The sequence below is a fragment of the Lissotriton vulgaris genome, chromosome 2_1, assembly GCF_964263255.1.
Source record: "Lissotriton vulgaris chromosome 2_1, aLisVul1.2, whole genome shotgun sequence".
Taxonomy (NCBI): Eukaryota; Metazoa; Chordata; class Amphibia; order Caudata; family Salamandridae; genus Lissotriton; species Lissotriton vulgaris.
Window position 1 is genome coordinate 388,695,347 of NC_141687.1, and position 18,526 is coordinate 388,713,872.

The following is an 18,526-nucleotide window of genomic DNA, read 5'->3' on the forward strand; positions in this document are numbered from 1 at the left end:
CCCTGTGCCATACATTATAAAGATACTGAAATTCACTGAGGAGTTCCATAACCATATTGAGGAATGTGGCCAAAGGCCGAGTTCCTTTTTAATGTTATGGAACTCAGAGGTGACTTGCAATATCCTTATTATGTACGCCAGTGGTTACTTTATCCCACATCATACAGGGTCACACCATCACCTTTCCCACACAGCACTTAAAGCCTTGGTGCGAAGCTCTTTCATATAAAAGAGCAAGCATTTTTGCAAACTTCGAGAATAAAAATAAAAACTCTAATGCAAAATTTAAAACATCAAAAACGTGTTAGTTATTTGTTGCAAACAGTTTTAGAAACAGTTGAATAGAAGAAAGTTTTTTATAAAAATCAAAAAGCTGCACTAGCTCAGAATGTGTAAAAACATGCAGAAAGATTCTAGCTTTTCTCTAACTGTCGAAGGAGTGCAAAAAATATTACATGTTTTCTTTGCTTGTCATTGTAAGCTAAAATATAGAGCAGAAGAAAGAAAAAGCTAAAATATAGAGCAGAAGAATGAAGCGCTATGTTCCATTTTCTTTCTTTAAACAGCTGCATTACGTATGGCCTTGACCTGACCTGCCTTATTTTGTAGTGGGCTCTGAAGGACTGCGTCCTTTCAGACATATAGTGAACCAACGGATTGAGTGGCCGTGGTGACCTTTCCCTGTAATTTGGGGATTGGAGAGTGCTTCCCTCACTGCTATAGCAGTGACCCTATACCCTTGTCCTGATGAAGCCTATAGAAATGATTGGCTGAAACTTGGCCGCGACTGCATCGATACCTTTGATGAGGAGTCCCTTAAATATGGAGTTGGTCTAAAATAAGATCTAAGCGCCCTTTAAAAATGATTAGTTAGGGGCGTTTTTACTTCTGGCGCTGTGAGGACTTCCTCTGAGTGTATTACTTTGAGTTAGGAGTATACACTGTGGGAATTTGTTGCTTATTTAGGGTATACATATATATATATATATATTTGTTGTATAAAACCTTTTTTGGTTTATGTATGTATTGTAGATGTTGTATATGTGGTGTATATAATGTATTATGTATTGTATATAGACATGAATGGGATTTGGAGTGTTTTGCCTTTGTTTATCCTTCATCAAGTGTATGGATACATTTATGTCGATTGGTGCCCTACCCCATCTTTTGACACATATATTTTTTATTTACTTATGGATATATAGGATATGTAAATATTATATTGAACATCAGGGTAATTAGTTGTACCTTGTATGCAAATAAATGTTGAATTGATCCCTCTGTACTTCTTTTTGTTTATATACATATTGGATGTCCCTTGCTCATGTATAGGAGGGTGATTTGGGCATAACCCCTTTTTTGAGTTTCTTGTTACCCCTCGGGTCTGGCAGCCGGCATTGTGACATTATAACTCGACTGTACTGTAATAACTTATAATAGTCGAACTCTGACGTCTTTTCTTTATAATCGCCGCCTGGGTGTGTCACAAGTCGCCAATTATAAAGAAATGAGATACTGGCATTTATACAGGGGTTACAGAATCCCATGTAATACATGCCCATAGTCAAATAGGGGCTCTTCTATTATTCATTGTCTCCCCCCCAAGGATGACTCCTTTAATATTTTCTTGTTTTCTGATATTGGGACGTTTTTGGGGATTCTCTGGCAGTATCTGTTATACTGCCAAAGTGGTAGAGGGGTATCAGGGTGTTTTGTGTTATACTATCTTTTTATTCACATAATTCTATTTAGTTTACTCTATTGGACTCACTACATATGCACTGTGCATGCCAAATCTTGTACGAATAACTTGCCTTACTCTGACAGGCAACAATACACATGCTTATCCACCACTTTGACTAACTACCACTGTCCATGACTACACCAAACCTGACCTCTAGGCATTCCTCCTTAAGATGCATATCCTGGAATGTGCAGGGGCTATCCAATCCCCGATAGAGCCGGCAGGTACTGTCCTATTTGCCCAGACATGGCATAAAGGTCTCCTTTCTCCAGGAAAGCACCTCGGTACACCTCCACTTGGGGCACGAACCAGTTCTTCGCGAACTATAGCACATATTCCAGAGGGGTTTGCATCCTAATACATAAAGCTATACCATTCGCCACCTGTGAAGTAGTTGCTGATTCTGATGGCCCGATGATCGATACAATGGGTCCAGGCCACTCCACAACAACACATTCTCAACCTGCTTGATATGAACTCACACAATCCCACCTGTTAACAGATGCATGGCGATTCAAATATCCAAACTCAAGGGGAATCATGTTCTAATCTGCGCCACACGATACTTGTTCCCATATAGATCATTGGGTACCCCGGACGTCCGTCTAGGCTGTCTATGTCCGGGGTACCGACGGACAGAGCGGTGCTCCGTTTTACCTGCGCTGTAGCCAGGTGAGGTGGGGCATGCATTCCCTAAAGCTTAGGCGAATCTCAGGTGATATAATATATCTCCATATATTATTATTTTTCAACACTTTCCCTATTTTATTTACACTAAGCAGTAGCATAAGTGTAGGTCCTGAGGAAGCAGTAGGAGACCACCTGGCTCCGCCTTTACTGCAGAAACATGTCGACCAAACATCTATTCCAGTAGTTATTTGTTTACACTACTATGCACTGGTTTTATCTTGGGAGTGGATAGGATCTCATTAAAATTGTTCTTTTTCTCCACTTCTACTACCCAATTTTAAGATTTTTTCACATTAAGCACATATTAATTTATCACAGTTAGCACTGCTAGTCAGATTATCTCCTGATACTACAGTAAACCACACTCACATTTGAGGCATATCCATTAGATGAGGCTACGACCTGCCAAATCTACTGTGGGTAAAACCACTCTCCTTCATGGTGAAGGATCCCAAATGATGTAGGGCGGTACAGGTCAGTAATCTGATGGGAATAACTTTACAATATGACCATATTGTGTAACGCATTGTATACTTGAACTGTGTAGCGAGTTACAGTAATACATATTAGTCAAAAGATATGTGATTTAACTGTGTTGCTCTGTTCTTTGTTACTGTGAGACTGTTTCTATCTGATTGACTCATATGTAACATTTCATATTCTATGAAACCAATAAAAGACATTTGAAAAAATAAAATGAAAATAAACACAGATGTGAAGATACTTGCTAAGATCCTGGCCACTCCCCTGCAACCCCTATTGCCCTCACTGGTACTGCCGGACCAATCTGGTTTTGTGCCCTCCCGGTCCACAGCCCATAATCTGCGCACACTTTTTTCGGTCCTCTACCAGTTGGATCCCTCTATTCGCGCTGCAGAGGTGCTACTTTCCGCCACCCACCTTTAATTCTATACAATGGTCACATATGTTTGTGGTGATGTCCCGCGTGGTGATGCCTCAGGCGTCCTTCAATGGATCCATCTGTTGTATACTAATCCCATGGTGATGGTCAGGGTTAATGGGATCACCTCAGAGTCGATAGGCATACACAGGGGAATGCAACAGGGCTGCCTGCTGTCCCCATTTTTATCTGTGCAAGCATTGGAGCCCTTAGCATGTATAATAAGGCAGAAACATGCAGCAGCGGCCCTGTGCTTTCGACAGCGGGCCATAGCCATATCCCTGTATGCGGACAACAAGGTGCTATACGTCAGAGACCCCAAAGTTAACCTGGTGACAGTCATTAGAGAATACATAAAATATGAATGTGCACCGGACTGAGTATTAATTGGTCCAAATTGACCATATTACAGCTCACCACTTGTACCGACCTCCCAGCTTTGGATTATCCCTTGGAGTAGTGCGCTGAGCCTGTTAAATACTTGGGGGTGTGGGTATATAGGGACCCTTTAACTGTCATTATCAGAACGATGGCACCGCCATCACGAGGCTTGACTAACAGGTATCCTGTTGGATACACCATCCCCTAACCCTGTCTGATAACTGGTTATAATGAAGATGGTAGTGCTTCCCAATTTTTTATACACCTTTGTGAACATTCCCATACCACTGACCCAAGGTTTTTTTCAAAACTCTGCAATACTCAATGATAACCCTTGCCTGGGCGGGCAAGATGCCCCGGCTTCGCTGGCAGACGCCCACGCTCCCCTATAGATGAGGAGGGTTTGGGGCCCCTGATTTTTACCTTTAGTACTTGTGTGCGCAAGCGCGCTTTATGCATTACTGCCACTACCCCATGATTGAGAGTGACGCGGCCCACCCTGCCCCCCCTAAAAGCTATATTGACACACATAAATATGGGCACCGGGAACACAGATATTAACAGTACAGTACACATTGCACTAAGCAAGCTTGGCGTGCATTAGCTGCTCCTGCTTATATGCTCCCTTTATATGCGTCAGTTCTACCATTAATACATCACCCTGCGATCTCGGTCACTCAGGAGCCCGGGGCGCTTACCCAGCTGGACAGGTTGAGCATATGGTTGATGGGAGACCGATGGCAGGAGGGAACGTTTCTGGAATTTGAGGACTTTGTGGGTGGGCATGGCACAAACCCACTTTTGCAGTTCACATACCACAGGCTGCGACCGGCGCTGAAAACACTATTTACCTCCTTCCCTCAAGAACCAGGAACACTGAGGTCCCTACAGATACTTCTCACTTGTGCCGACCGTAAGAAATTGATAAGTAGGCTCCATAACGCTTCACAGAGTGAATTTCCTGAGCACCCCACCACTGCTGTGGGCCACTGGAATGTCGCTTTAGAGCAGCCAATCACGCTGGACGATTGGGAGTTCTGCTGCAACTCAATAGGTATATTTGCATCAAACTGCAATTTCAGAATAATCCATTTTAAATACTTGCAGCAGCTGTACTACTCCCCCCTCCAACTACACAAATTTGGCTTGCTGGAAGATGCAAGTTTTCAACACTGCCGGTACCCCTCAGCTGCGTTTTTGCACTTAGCCTGGGAATGCCCCTGAGTACATGGATATTGGAGGGAGGTGGCAAGGTCCTCTCAGATATGGTAATGGAGGAGGTGGGATGCACGCCCTTAATCTATCTCCTGGGCCTTGGAAGCCTATTCAGGCAGTGAATCATAAATTTGTAGCTGTGGCACTATTGCTTGCAAAACGAACGGTGTCAATCGCCTTGGGCGGTAGGAGGGTTCTGAAATTCGATGACTGGAATTCAGATATGGCGTATTGTAAGGCACAGCTGGAATACTATGCAGAGGAACTGCCTTATTCATCACAACCTTAAGACTTTTGGGCTCCATTTCTACCATATCTTCTAAAATTCGATGTTGTAGATCAGAACGCATACACTCATACTGCAGGACTGCCTGACATGGAGGCCATGAAGGTAGTGGATGTGGTGATCAGGTTCTTTACTTGCTGATGTAAAATATTGCTGGTGAACCTGTTCTGTTTTACTGCCTTTCATTTCTGTAATTATTCCTACAAGATATATGGAACATCACAAGTGTGAAGCAGCTGAACTTAAATTGACTCCCCTTTTACAGTGCCAAACAAGATGCAAAGTAATCCAGAGTAATTTGGCTATCTTGGATTGGATTTTGCCGAAAAAGCTGATTAATTCCTCAAGCCTTTCAAGAACATTAGAGTTTTAGCATGTTCCCTGAGACTATTGAACCCTGGCAAGAAGTTCCTGCATCAGGTTCAGAAATGTAGGGGCTACTTAACGTGGTTAGTGCTAGTCACCCTAATAACTACAGCAGTTACCTCAATTCTTTCTTGGTTAGGGACAGGGCTCTAGTAGACACTGCACAGGTCACAGGGGCATTAGTTCCCTCCAGTGCCCTTCACCTGCAACAATTTTCTGTAAGCCACTTTATTTTGCCCTCAGCAGCACACATCCATCCTATGAGGGGACAGAATTCAATACTTCCTTCAAGGGTGGTAATCAATCACATCCGACCGATGGGTCAGACGGATCGTTCAGCACAGTTTCTGTTTGCTCCGTCAAATCTTCTCCTCACATCCCATTAACTTTCAGAGGAATACCTCTCCATTCTGCTGCAGGTGGTAAAAGTGTTGCTTTCCAATGGTGCTATCAAAAGGGCTCCAGACTAGGAAAGAGGAGAGGGCTGTTGGTCTCACTACTGCCTTGTGCTGAAAAAGGACAGAGGCATCTGACCTATATTGACCTCTAAATGCCTTCTTGCAGAAGGACAAACAAATTTAAAATCCTCACTGTGGGTTTAGGAAACTACATGGTGTCCCTGGACCTTCAGGACGTGTATTTCACATACCAGTCCCCCACTCTCACAGGTGTTACCTGTGGTTAAAGGTCAGCCAAAAGCATTTCCAGTTCTGAGTGCTCCCCTTGGGCCTCACAAGTACCCCTTAGGTTTTGACCAAAGCGAAGGCAGTGACTACAGCACACCTTCGGAGGTTAGGGGTACCAGTCTTCCCCTACCTCAATGACTGGCTGTTGAAGGTGGGCTTGCCATGATCAATGATAGACCACCTCAAGAAGATGCAAATCTCTTGACATTGTTGGGTTTCATTATTAACGAGATTAAGTTTCACCTGATTCGGTCACAAAGATTGGCATTCAGTAGGGCTAGACTGGTCATAGTGCAAATAAATGTATTCCCTCCATTGTAGAGCGTTCAGGCAATGGTCCTGATGTTTCAACTTCAGTCCTGGATCTCATGGCGTGCAAAAAAACGATGGATTTAACCCAGATCTGTGACTGGGGGTGAATGTTTGATTAATTCAGCATTCCGATCATCATCTGTTCTTTTTGCATTTGTCGCCCTAATTGGGAAGGGTATACCCAGACGTGGGTCCCGTCCTCGCTTCGCCGCCAGATTCAAGCTAGCATGGCAGATGAGGTGCGTTACCCCGAAACCAGTCCCAAAATGCTTGGTTCTGGTCACAGAATTCACAGTGTCAACAAATGTAACTCATGGGTTTGGACGGTCATCTGGGGAGGGGGAGATCAGAGAAATTTGGACTCCAACTGAAGCCTGGTTCCATGTCAGTCTACTAGAGCTGCAGACTATTCATCTGGCAATGAAGGCCTTCTTGCTCTCCACCAAGTTAGAGGCTGGTGGAGATTCTCACTGACAACTACTGCCATGTGGTATTGCAACAAGCTGGGCAGCGTCGGGTTCTGAATCCTGTGCCATGCTGGAACATCAGGTTATCTCACTAATCATGAACCAACTGGAGGTTCCTTGAATGCCAGAATGAACAAGTTCAGTAAACGGCATCTGTTGGTTCAGAAATGGCATCTACACCCTAAGGTGGCACTGGGTTATCTTCTTACAGCAGGGAGATCCTTGACCTGATATTTTCACCACTGACGGGAATGCGCAGTGTTAATGGTATTGCGCATTGGTGTTTCTGAAACGAGACTAGCTAGGAAATGCATTCCAGCTGGAATTAAACATTAGACTCCTGTACGCCTTTCCACCCTTACCTCTCCTGCCCAAGTTCTGAAAAAGATCAGGAAGGACTGGGCCAAAGTCATCCTAGTGGCTCTGGATATGACCAAGCAAGTGTGGTTCCCGGAACTTCTGGGCATGAGCATCTGCCCTCTGATCTGACATCCACTTAAAGAGGATCTCTTTTGCAGCAGCAGGTCAGGGTGCTTCACCCAAGCCTGCATATTCGACACCTATGTGCATAGAGACTAAGCTGCAGCAGTTAACTGCATGTGGTCTGCCACCTGAAGTCAATTTAGGACAAATTTGTGGCCTGATGTGGAGTCTGCCAGATAGATCCTTTACAAGCCAAATTGTCAGATGTTCCATTGTTCTATTTTCTTTGGCCCAGCAAGGCCATGTAGTGTGCACTTTTCATGGTTATTTGTCTGCCCTTTCAGCTTTTTTATGATTGCTGGACCGACCGTTCTTATTTAATTCACCTGAAGTAATGCGGGTTATAAAAGGTTTTAATTCACTATTTGTGATGCCATAGTGGGACCTTAACTTGGTCTTGATATTTCTCTGTGTACTCCCTTAGAGCCAGACCACCATTCACTCCAGACAAACAGATGCTGAGGAGTCAGGCGCCTTCTAACTAAATGTTGTGACTCCCTTTCACATTGGGCAGTCCGCCAATCTGCCAGTGTTCTTTGCCTCTGAAAAGACGAGGAGAGGCTTCATCAGATGGAGCTCAAATGTGCCTTATGTTTCTACGCTGATCGTTCGAAGGACCATCGTGTAGATGATCAGCTTTTTCTGGGGTTCTCCAGGACATAGATAGGAAAGGTGTGGTGCAGAAGACCATGTTGAACGGGATAGTTCTCTCTATGAAGATCTGATATGCACGGGCCATGAAGCAGCCTCCAGAAGGACGGAGGGCTCATTCCATCAGGCTTAAGATTGTATTGGCTTGTGGAGTCCCTGTTGTTAATATATGTCAGGCTGTAGCCTGAGTGTCAGTGCACATCTTCACAAAACACTGTTTCCTTGACAACTAGGTTGTCAGGGAAGGACATTTCAAACTCGCCGTTCTGCATGTCTTTTTGTTTTTGGTATGAACCCACACCAGAGATCCACCTTGGGGAGGTACTGCTTTGGGAGAGGAATCTGTGGTTAGAAGTGTCCATCAGAAGAATAAGTTACCTGCCTTCTGTAACAATGTTCCTAGCGGATATTCTATCCAGCTGCAGATTCCTAATCACCCTCCCACCTCTCTGTTCTGTGGAGTGGCATCTGTTTAGCACATAAAATGGTCTCAAGTTAGGAACATGCGTACTGATATCGACAACTGATTCACGCTCCATGCCTGTGGGTGAGGAAAATGTCATGCAAGAAGCTTATTTCAGCACAAAGGGGTGGCACTGATATGGAGTCAACACAGAGCCACATAGTGCCACCTTGTGACGTGCAGGAGCATCTCTGAGAAGGTTTCCGGGTCTAGTGTGGCGCCTGAAGAATATTCTCAATTATTAGTAACAAAGAGTGGTTATAAATTGTATTCACCAGAAGGAGCTCTACCGAAGGTAAGTGACTTGTTCAACTTGTATATCACAATAGAAACATGTTTAGAATGACATTGTTAGTAAATGGGTAGAGATTGCATTGTGTGGTCATGATGAATTAGGTCTGCTATGATTCAGTTTTTTCAAAAGATTTATTGCTTCCTGTAGGGTGTGGGGGAGCCATCTTTGTTCCTGGGATGCTCCGTCTATTTTGCCATCAAGGATGCTATAGATGCTGCACGCAAAGAACGGAAACTGGAAGGCTCTGCAGTGACCAGGACCCCACTGACACCTGAGCGAATCTGGATGGCGTGTTCAGATAATGTTACTAACATGGTAGGTATGCGCAGAAGCTTCAGATTACTTCAGAGTAAATGCGGGTAGTGAACTATAGACGCAAAGTGATAATTTATCTCTCTTCAAGTCTTGCTTTCTAGCATAGATTCTACCAAGATATTTACAGTGCACTTTGACTTTTGACATATATTGGTTTTGAATTCTAGAATGAGGAATATAGCATGTGGCACTGTTCAGGGAGCCTTTCTCAGGAGTGCTTCACTAAGTCCCGAAACACTGGAAAAGGTAGAACTTCACTATTTTTAAAACTGAGCGCCCTAGACACTACCAGCAGGTCGGAACTGTATTTTTGTTAAAACTGAGGGGTTCTCTGAAGCGGAACCAAGCTTATTGACCACACTACAACCAATCAGATTGGCACCAGAGCTCACCTTAATGTTCTTCGTCTGAGAGCAAATTATCAGATTGACTGAATCCTCTTTGGGGGGAGTAGGTATAGATGTCAATTTCAGAGGGTGGTTCTAATATGCTTTCATGGCTGCTTTGAGTGGGACTTAGAGAAATTGCAGATTACTCAGCTGCAGAATGTCAGAATTCCACATTGGGTGGAAAAGAAGCATTGGTCACTAACATTTATACTAAGGTAAGGTACACAAATGTATTGTTTCAACAATTGATATTAAAATATGCAGTTGAGCAGTAAAATTATGCAAGCCCACAATTTCTGTTTCTGCTTTCGATGGGGTCGAAACCCCTCAATAGATTTACTCTGGATTGTGTGCAGAAGACCAAGTGGAAGTCTTCTTACTTGAGTGCTTTTTCTCATTTGTACTACCGTTCAAAACAACCGAATCAACTGCAAGTAAATGTTAAGGGTTTAGCGAACCTGGCTGGTGCATGTGCGAGTGACATTACCTGTTAATGTTACCAGTTCACCAGTTCTCCATCAAGGCACATATTAAAACTGGTGCATTGGAGAAATGCCATGTCATCCAACATTTGTCCCTCACCTACACGCAACAGGAGCACTCTGGTAAGACATTGTCCATTTGAGAGGAAACTCTTCATGCGTGAAGTGGTCATTCTCTCAAATGGTTGAAGTGCTACCTTCAACCACTTCCGCCTTTCCTGCATTCACCATTTTGCTTCCAGCCTTTGCGTTGCTGGTTTTATTTTGACGGAGTTGTAGTAACTGTGAGTATAATCTGCTCAGTTAGTACTGCTCACCTTATAATGTGTGAACAGGGCAATCAAGTAATAAAAGCTGCAGAGGCGATGGGGTGGTGGTACACAACTGCCAACAAGAAAACATCAATGTACCTTTTCTTACTGTCTCCTCATCCTCTAGCTGTGGGAACTGGATGCAGCACTCTATTGAAGACCATTTACTTTCTCACATAGTATGAAAACCCTGGCAAGTGGGAAACCACACTAGAGACACGTAAAACCTTACTAAAGTGGGCTTTAATAAACTGATCAAGCCTGCTGATTTACGAAAATTCACGTGGTTGTGCAATTACGCGTTGAGTTAAGTTACTATAGTGAACTATCGCACAAAGAGCACACATTGACCCAATCAAAGATGTAAACAGCTTCACAGGGCCCAATGTTGTCCCTCCTGACACGTTGCCATAGAGATTACAGAAGAAAGGTACAAACTACTATATTAAATCACAAGCTGAATATGTAAGTTGATAGCATTAGAAATACAAAAAAGCCATATGACTGATAAAAGTAAAAGGAGCCCGAGTAAAACAAAGAGACAGGGAGAAGATGTAAACGCCAGCAAAGCAAACAGAAAGTTAAATCTTGGTGAATGGGAAAAAAAGAATTGGATAATAACCTCTAAAGGATTTTCCCATGCTAATGCAAAATGCATACAAACTGCACCTATTCAGGGTGGCAATTGAGAAACTGACGGTTGAAGAAATTCCACAATTCCTCAGCATGTGTGTATGGGGAAGGCTTAAGAGTTCTGGAATCAAAATGTAAAGAAAGAAAACGTAGTGATTAAAATTTGCGTGGAGCAGAACTTAACTCATTTCCACATCCATCTTACCTTCAATCAGACATTTGAAATGCACAACTACTCACCTGTGAGGGTCTCGAGGCGCTAGGGGTGGGGGAGTGCAGTTTCCGGTCCATCAAGGTCCTCTGTTGAAGAGCCAGTTCTTAAGGTCTCTTACAAAGATAGGAAGCAATGTTGTCTGTCTGAGGTGAAGCGGAAGGGCGTTACATGCCTTGGCCGCGAAGAAGGAGAAAGAGCGGCCTTAGGTACCTTAGGTTTAGCAAAATATTGCACAGCTACGGGGTGTTCAGAAAGGTAGTCAGAAAGAAGGGAAGAGGAAAGAAGGAACGTCAGTCAAGAGACAGCTTAAGCAAAAAGACCTGGCTAGATTCAAGTGACAAAGAATTGGAAAGAATGTTGAATTGCAGCGTTCTTGAGGTGGCCTTGTTTGGGGGGGCAATGCAGACTTTTATACTTGCATGAAGTATTGTCTTCCACAGGCAATGGGGTGGGGAGAACTTCTCCGCAGAAGCTCAGAAAAACTGGGATGATAAGGATTTGGAAAAAAGTGGTACTAACCATGAGATAAACGTATACATTTTGTGAAGTATTACAAAGAACGCGGATGAAGGCAAACAGGGGAGGACAATTGAAGACTGATAACCCGGATAAGCAACAACAATTTTTTGATTCCGAGTCTCTTTGAGCAAGAGAATGATAACATTTTAGGAGCAGAGTTAAACAAGGAGTGAGAATCCAAAAGTTCACTCTTTTTGATTAATGTCAAGAGGAGGGAGAACCTATTCCCATTGTTACGATGAAAAAACAAAAATGTTGTGACTTATTGCATGGTACAAAACATTGTCCAAATCTGGGATAGTATATGTGAGAAGTTGGCCCGATATGCAGCGTTCGCTATTCTAGCGACCACTATGCATCGGTCCAAACGACCCTTGTGGTGATTGGTTGTAAGTCAACCTTAGACCAGCTATCCTAGTAGCGTGGATACGAGCAGTCTTCGGGCTAAACTCTAGAGGGCGTGTTAAGCCAGCTGTTATACCATCACATACCCCTTGAACACCAAGTGAAAGGACACCACACAAGTGTTATGAAAATAAACAGTATATTTATTAGAATCACAACAGCCCTGTACTCTTTATGAGGACAGGGTACTAAGCACAGAACAAAACTCTTAGGAAAATACTTCAAGTGCACAATCAATACCAGTGCCCGAGGGCACGGAAAGTTTAGTGGTCTCGGGCGGACCCGATAATGCAAGTCGGAAGCGAGGGGCTCAGGACCCTTAAGTAAGGAGGCTATGCAGGCACCGAAATGCCGAAGTTACCTAGCCACGAGGGCTGCGGCTGCACAAGTCTTACAGGCGTCGGGGGTCTTCGCTGACGAGCCAGGAGCCGGAAGAAAGGAGTTGCTGGCCGGCGACCAGTGGTGAATAGTTCGTAGAGATCCAAGCCTGGATCAGTGATCGATGATACCTGAAAGCAGAGGGGACCAAGTTCGTACTACTAGCCAGTAGTCAGAGGGTACCAGGAGGGCACCGGATGGCCGTCACCTCGACTAGGTGAGTGGGCGACGCTAGGCTCTGCAGTCTCACAGACCAGGAGGCGTTATTGGCGACCAGGATGGAGGTGCGAGCTGTCCCACGAAGGTTGATGCTGTCGGCGTCGCTGGGCCCAGGATTGGGGCGACAAGCCTTGGCAGATTTCAGGGCCACGTGGTGGGCCTAAAATGGCATCTTGAGTGGACCAGGAGGGTCCGGGGTGCTCCTTTCGCAGAAGGGAGCAAGGGCCAGTCTGGAGCAACCAGACCAGCAGCGTTGGTTGTCGGTTGTCGTCAAAGAGTCACAAGCCAGCGGCTAGTGATAGGACAACGTGCTGAACAGCGAGCAGAAGGGCCCCACGCAGATCGTGGAGACTGCACTTCGGTGCTGGAGCTGCTCAGGGTTGGGGCTTCTCGGACCCCAGAGCACTCACCAGAGGATTCCTTCGGTGGCTGTGCTGGTTAAGAAAGCGTGCAGGTTTTGATGATGGCCGGTCCCTCGAGGTCTCGTCGCACCCACGGATCTCAGCTGAGCTGACGATGTGGGTAGAGGTCAGAGGTGCCAGGGAAGCCGATTCTCGTCGAGCTGGGCAGTCGGATTCCTGTGGAAGGACTTGCAGCAAACCGCAGAGTTCTTAGATGGTGCCTGCGGACGCAGGGTGACTACTCCTTAGTCACAAGGGAGAAATCTTAAGAAGAGTCTCGAAGTCCTTTCGTAGAAAGTATTCTTGATTCAAAGATGATCTAATTTGGAAGGGTCCCCGCTCCGACCTTTATTCTAAAGAAAGGGGTGGGTACATGACTAGGTCCGGCCCTAGGGGCGGGACCAGGAAGGAGGGTAGTTACATCCCTCTCCCCTGCCGGACTTTCCCCAGGTCAGGGGCTGCGCGACCCTGGAACTGGTTCTAACCGGCAGATGCGTAGTGAGCACCGGGGTGCCACTCCGCATTCACCTTCTTGTAAAGCCCTACCTACCTAGAATACACAAAACCCTGTCTGGGACGGTGCGAACACCGCCCTGGACAGGAAACCCTTTGTCCAAGCTCTCCCTACTGGAAGGACTCCCAGCAGCAGGAGGTCAGACTCGTGTCTGTGGTGGCAGCATCCATTTTGTGGAGCTGAGGCTTCAGCTAACTTTAACCGGGGTTCACAGTTACGTACATGTCGTGTCCCTCTAGAAGGGCGGAATGCTAACCTCGTCGCCAGCATTGGTACGGGGTCAGCATCCCGATTCGTATGACACCTTACTCGACATGTCTTGATAATGCGATACCGAAGTTACCAATATGGTACGCGTTATCATGGAACAGCCATTGGGTCTTGGTTCCGCAAGCTGCAACCGGGCTCGGCTCGTGCCAGAGCCCAATTCACACGATTCCATGCACTCTGCCTTCAGGATTGTCAAGGCCTGCCATAGGAGTGGCTGATAGGAATGCGGGTGTCCATTTTAGGGTTAGATATAGGTATACTACATCTATAGCAACGGGCGAGTACGCCACGTTGCCCCAGCTGTCGCGCAGCCAGTTGTGTCAGATTTAGATGGCCATCCAGGGGTGGCATAATACATGCTTCAGCCCCTGGTAGGCCCTGGGTACACCGATGCCCTGAGTTACAGGGTCTGACAAGGTGGCCCAGTTCCAATTGGGTAATGCACCTAAGGTACACACATCAATTTAGCGAGAGAACAGCTAGGCTGGGGGTCTGATTGGCAGGCCCACAGCCCGAGAAAGTCGTAAACCAGTGAAACAAAAGCAAAAAATCTGGGTGATCATAGGATTGCAGACCCTACTCTCCTACAGTATATGCTTCCATAAGAGTGCATTTAACAGCAGTGGGTGCATACTTGCAAAACAAGGAATATTCTTCGTTTTTTCGTCCCAGTCACAAGGGTTTTAAACGAGGGGTTGATTACAATTGCATCACCAAGATTCGTACTAGCCCCTTCTATGTTCTTATACATCGTACTAACTTATATCATGGGGACATTAGCTATGTCCACAACCGTATCTTCCCTGGAACATGGTATTTGTGTTAGCTGTTACATCCTGAAATAGAGTTTGCAAGTTAGAAGTGCTTCCTATTGAGGAAGCATTATTGCAAGTCCCTTATGGCATGGTAGTTCTACTCACTAGCCTACGCTTTCTACCACAGGTAGTACCAGCACTTCATATGACTGAATTAGTTGAATTACCATAATTGTTTTACACTCAACAGACAATTGCACAGTATTGACTACACACCCTGCTTGTTATAAGGGCTATTATGTTTTACATAAGTTCGAATAACCATTTCGAAAAACCAAGCCACTGTTTATTGCTTTCCCCACTTTGTTAATCCCTTCTCAAAGGCAGGTATTGTAAATTGGATTATGAAATGTATTCAGATTTGTTGCACAAGAGCAAAGTATAAAATTGCTGCTCTCCTCAGCGCACATTTTACTCAAATGTAGTGAGTAACAATGGCATTTTTAGACAACATTCCAATTAATGGGTGTATGAAGCAGCAATATGGTCCTTCGTCCTCTTATTCACAAAACATTACTGAGTTTAAATACACCGTCAAAGAGAAGCTCGAGTTGTACAAACTGTTTCTAAGACACTATTCACTACCATTTTCACTTCCTGTAGCAAGTCACTAATCTAGAGGGTATGCATGTTTCTTTAAATTCATTGCACTGCATGTGATCTACAGCAACATGTTCTACAAGTGGAAAACATTACTTACCTGAAACACTCAGGTAGTAGCTTGTAGTGTTGTTGATTCACATGTTCCTACCCTCCTCCCTGTTTAGTATAGTAGCAGAATGTTTCTGAAGGGAAATCACTTTCTTCCTAGCTTTTAGATATTTAGACACAGACTAAAACCCCAATGGGGAAATACAAGCATACAATCTAAAGTGCCCTAATGGATGATGGGGTTCAAGCATGTTGTCACGCTGTCACAGGTCTGACTTGTAATATTCCAAACCCAATATTAAATGACAGGAGACTGCACAGCATGTGTGCTACAACACAACAAGCTACAAACTGAGAGGTATTCATAAGTAATGTTTTCCACAAAGAGGCAATGTATCTGTAGTGGCAAGAATTGGTAAGGCAGAGAATGTGTTAGCAAACTGCATTTGCAAAGAAATAGACCATTTCAGTCTGCATATGCTCTACTAAATTCATCCTCCTTACGAACTGGTTAAGTAGAGACACTGTCAATGAGTCTTATCTATTGTTTACTCGTTTTATCTCTTTGCCGTTTATTCTACCCATAATTACTTCCCATCTCTCAGTAGAATATAAGACAACTCTTCAATCATTGGAATATGGGCACAATGAGAACTTAATAGTTTATCTTTCTTTCTCTGTTTCAGATTCCAAAAGATGCCCAAGGAACCTTCACGCCCTGGGCTATCAATGTGTGAAGAAGGGATTCTACATAGTGGCGGATGATTGCATTGGAATGTGTGTAACCGCATCAGACACAAAACAGGCACATTTTGTTCCTATAAGATGTCTTTTAGTGGGAGATGTCTGGGTGGACATATGGGTGAAGGAAATTTGGAGGCCTAGCACTGCTTGCCAGCGTAACAATTTTTGGCAGTAGACTACCCATGTTCAATCAATTCCACCAACAGTTTGCCTTCCTGATGTAGCCTATAGCTATTATTACTAGACCAATGAGTAAAACATTATTTGTAAGATGTACATTTTAATATTAGCTTCTTTGCTTTCCTGTCTTTATGTTGGGGACACAATCATAGCTCCTCACATGAAATAAACTGAATATACTATTACTGCAAACATCCCACCCGGCTCATACATAGTAAAGAGCCAGCCTTGTACTATGCACCTGCAACATCTCAGCTCTAGAGAGTTCTAACTCCCCTGTGTTAGGTAGAATGCAAATAAATGCTGATAATTGGATAGGTAGTGAAGTGGGGGACTCATTTAATGCATTTAACATTCCAGTGGAACTATAGCACATATAACACACACACGCATATTTTAAGACACTGATTTTTTTTCAAAACTCCGCATTTATTCCCCAGGTGCAAAGTAGCAAAAGGGAGAGTCGGAAAATGCATCTCAAAAGGTTGTAGATCTAAAGTACCTCTTTAAATCAGTCATGTAGCTATGAAGACCTGCACTACATAGAGAGCATCCCATTGAAACCAAGTAACATTTACAATTAAAAAATGCCATTATAAGTGGCTGACACTAATGGTGCTGAGGTGAGGTATTTCCTGTTCCGGCTGGTTAAGTTTATTTGAGGGCGGCCATCTATTGTATCTGCGCCTTCCCTTTCTATAGTGATCTGTAGAGGCAGAAAAAGTCAATCCTCTTTGTTTTACTTATGTAAGAAAGTGATCATTAGGTAAATCAGGTGACTCTACATTGACTCTGAAATGTAATAGGTTAAACATCTGTCTCCTGACTCTCCAGTTTCACTTGCTTGGTCCCTTAGTGATTTGGTTAAAAATGGGGGTATTATAATTTTCTGATTATTCCCTTGCTTAAGAAGGCTCATACTATATCTTGGTCATAAGTAACCATGATTGTTTGTGCACCAACGTACCGGCGTATTCCTGTTTATAATGCAATCCGGATGCTTTTTTCCCATTGCTAGGCCTGTCTACATTGCTTGTTTCTATTTCACAATTGAAATAACGTGCTGCTCTCCCTGTTTGCAGTACCATGCATTTATTGCTGTGAATGGACAGTCTTTCTTCACGATGAGTGTAATGATCTTCAATAAAGTGATATGTTTCTGGGGCTTCAATGTGTTTGATTGCTTTCTCGCTTTTTTTCCTAGACTTCTGAGGATTGTAGACTGCAGAGGGTGGGGAAGGCTTTCACCATCACAGTCTACCTCATGTTTTTCAATTTAAAAACTAGTTCTATTTAAGGCTCGATTAGAATGCATTAAACACTTTAAAGCAAGTATTATGTTGAATTGAACCTTCTGTTGGTTTGAATTTGTTTAAGAATGCATGAGGAACATATGTTCATCGGAACCTGCTCATTGGCCAGTTGGCAATGGTCCATTATGGCAGAAGGCACAGATACACAAAGGTTCTTCGAGGCACAGAAGCACAGGACACAGTGACTAAATACCACAAATCTCAGTAAGACCTGCAGTATATGGGTGTTTACTGTGAATAGTTGACTTCTAGGTGCTTTATTTGTGTACCATGTAGACACAAGCTCACCCTTCCCTACCCTGGTACCTTACAAGGTAAAAAGCAAAAGTTCTTCCGCTATTCTTTTTGATTAAAAAAGGACAACTAATATACAGTATACTGTTACCCCTAAATATATAAACTCAGAAGCTTGTCGAAAACTATGTAGTAATCCCAAAAGGCCCAAGTACCATGTATGTAGGATTTATGCAAAGGTAAACTGAAAAGAAAAAGGGGAAACACTGGGATAGGTATACTATTCAACAGTATCAAGGAGGCTCAGGAAGGTGACACTGAGAAAGATAAATTAACCAAACACGCATGGCATAACTCTAGGAAAGAAACCTGTCAGGCAATGCCTTCATGCCACAACGCCTTACCTAATATGCACACCCTGAGTGTGCAAGTTATGCTGCAGTAGGTCTTGTGGAGAAGATAAAGAAGTGCAGATTAGTTCTTTTAAGTATGAAACAAAATAATGGTACCTTAGGAATTATTTGAAATGTTAATTTTATATAGTCAAATGTACTACTGTCAGCATCTAAAGACCTGATGTAATTAATCTTTCCATTCGC

The 18,526-nt window shown here is 43.9% G+C and overlaps 1 protein-coding gene across 1 annotated transcript in view; it reads left to right on the forward strand.

The window, feature by feature from the left end:
* LOC147730418 (aldehyde oxidase 1-like) overlaps positions 1-17,543 on the forward strand; it is a gene marked incomplete at its 5' end in the record, with an annotated part of 524,934 nt that extends 507,391 nt beyond the window's left edge. Inside the window, 2 exons of the mRNA XM_086954065.1 lie at positions 9,088-9,255; positions 16,143-17,543. Of these exons, the coding sequence (XP_086810191.1) occupies positions 9,088-9,255; positions 16,143-16,193 (219 nt within the window). The remainder of the gene's footprint in view (positions 1-9,087; positions 9,256-16,142) is intronic.
* Positions 17,544-18,526: the final 983 nt, after the last annotated feature.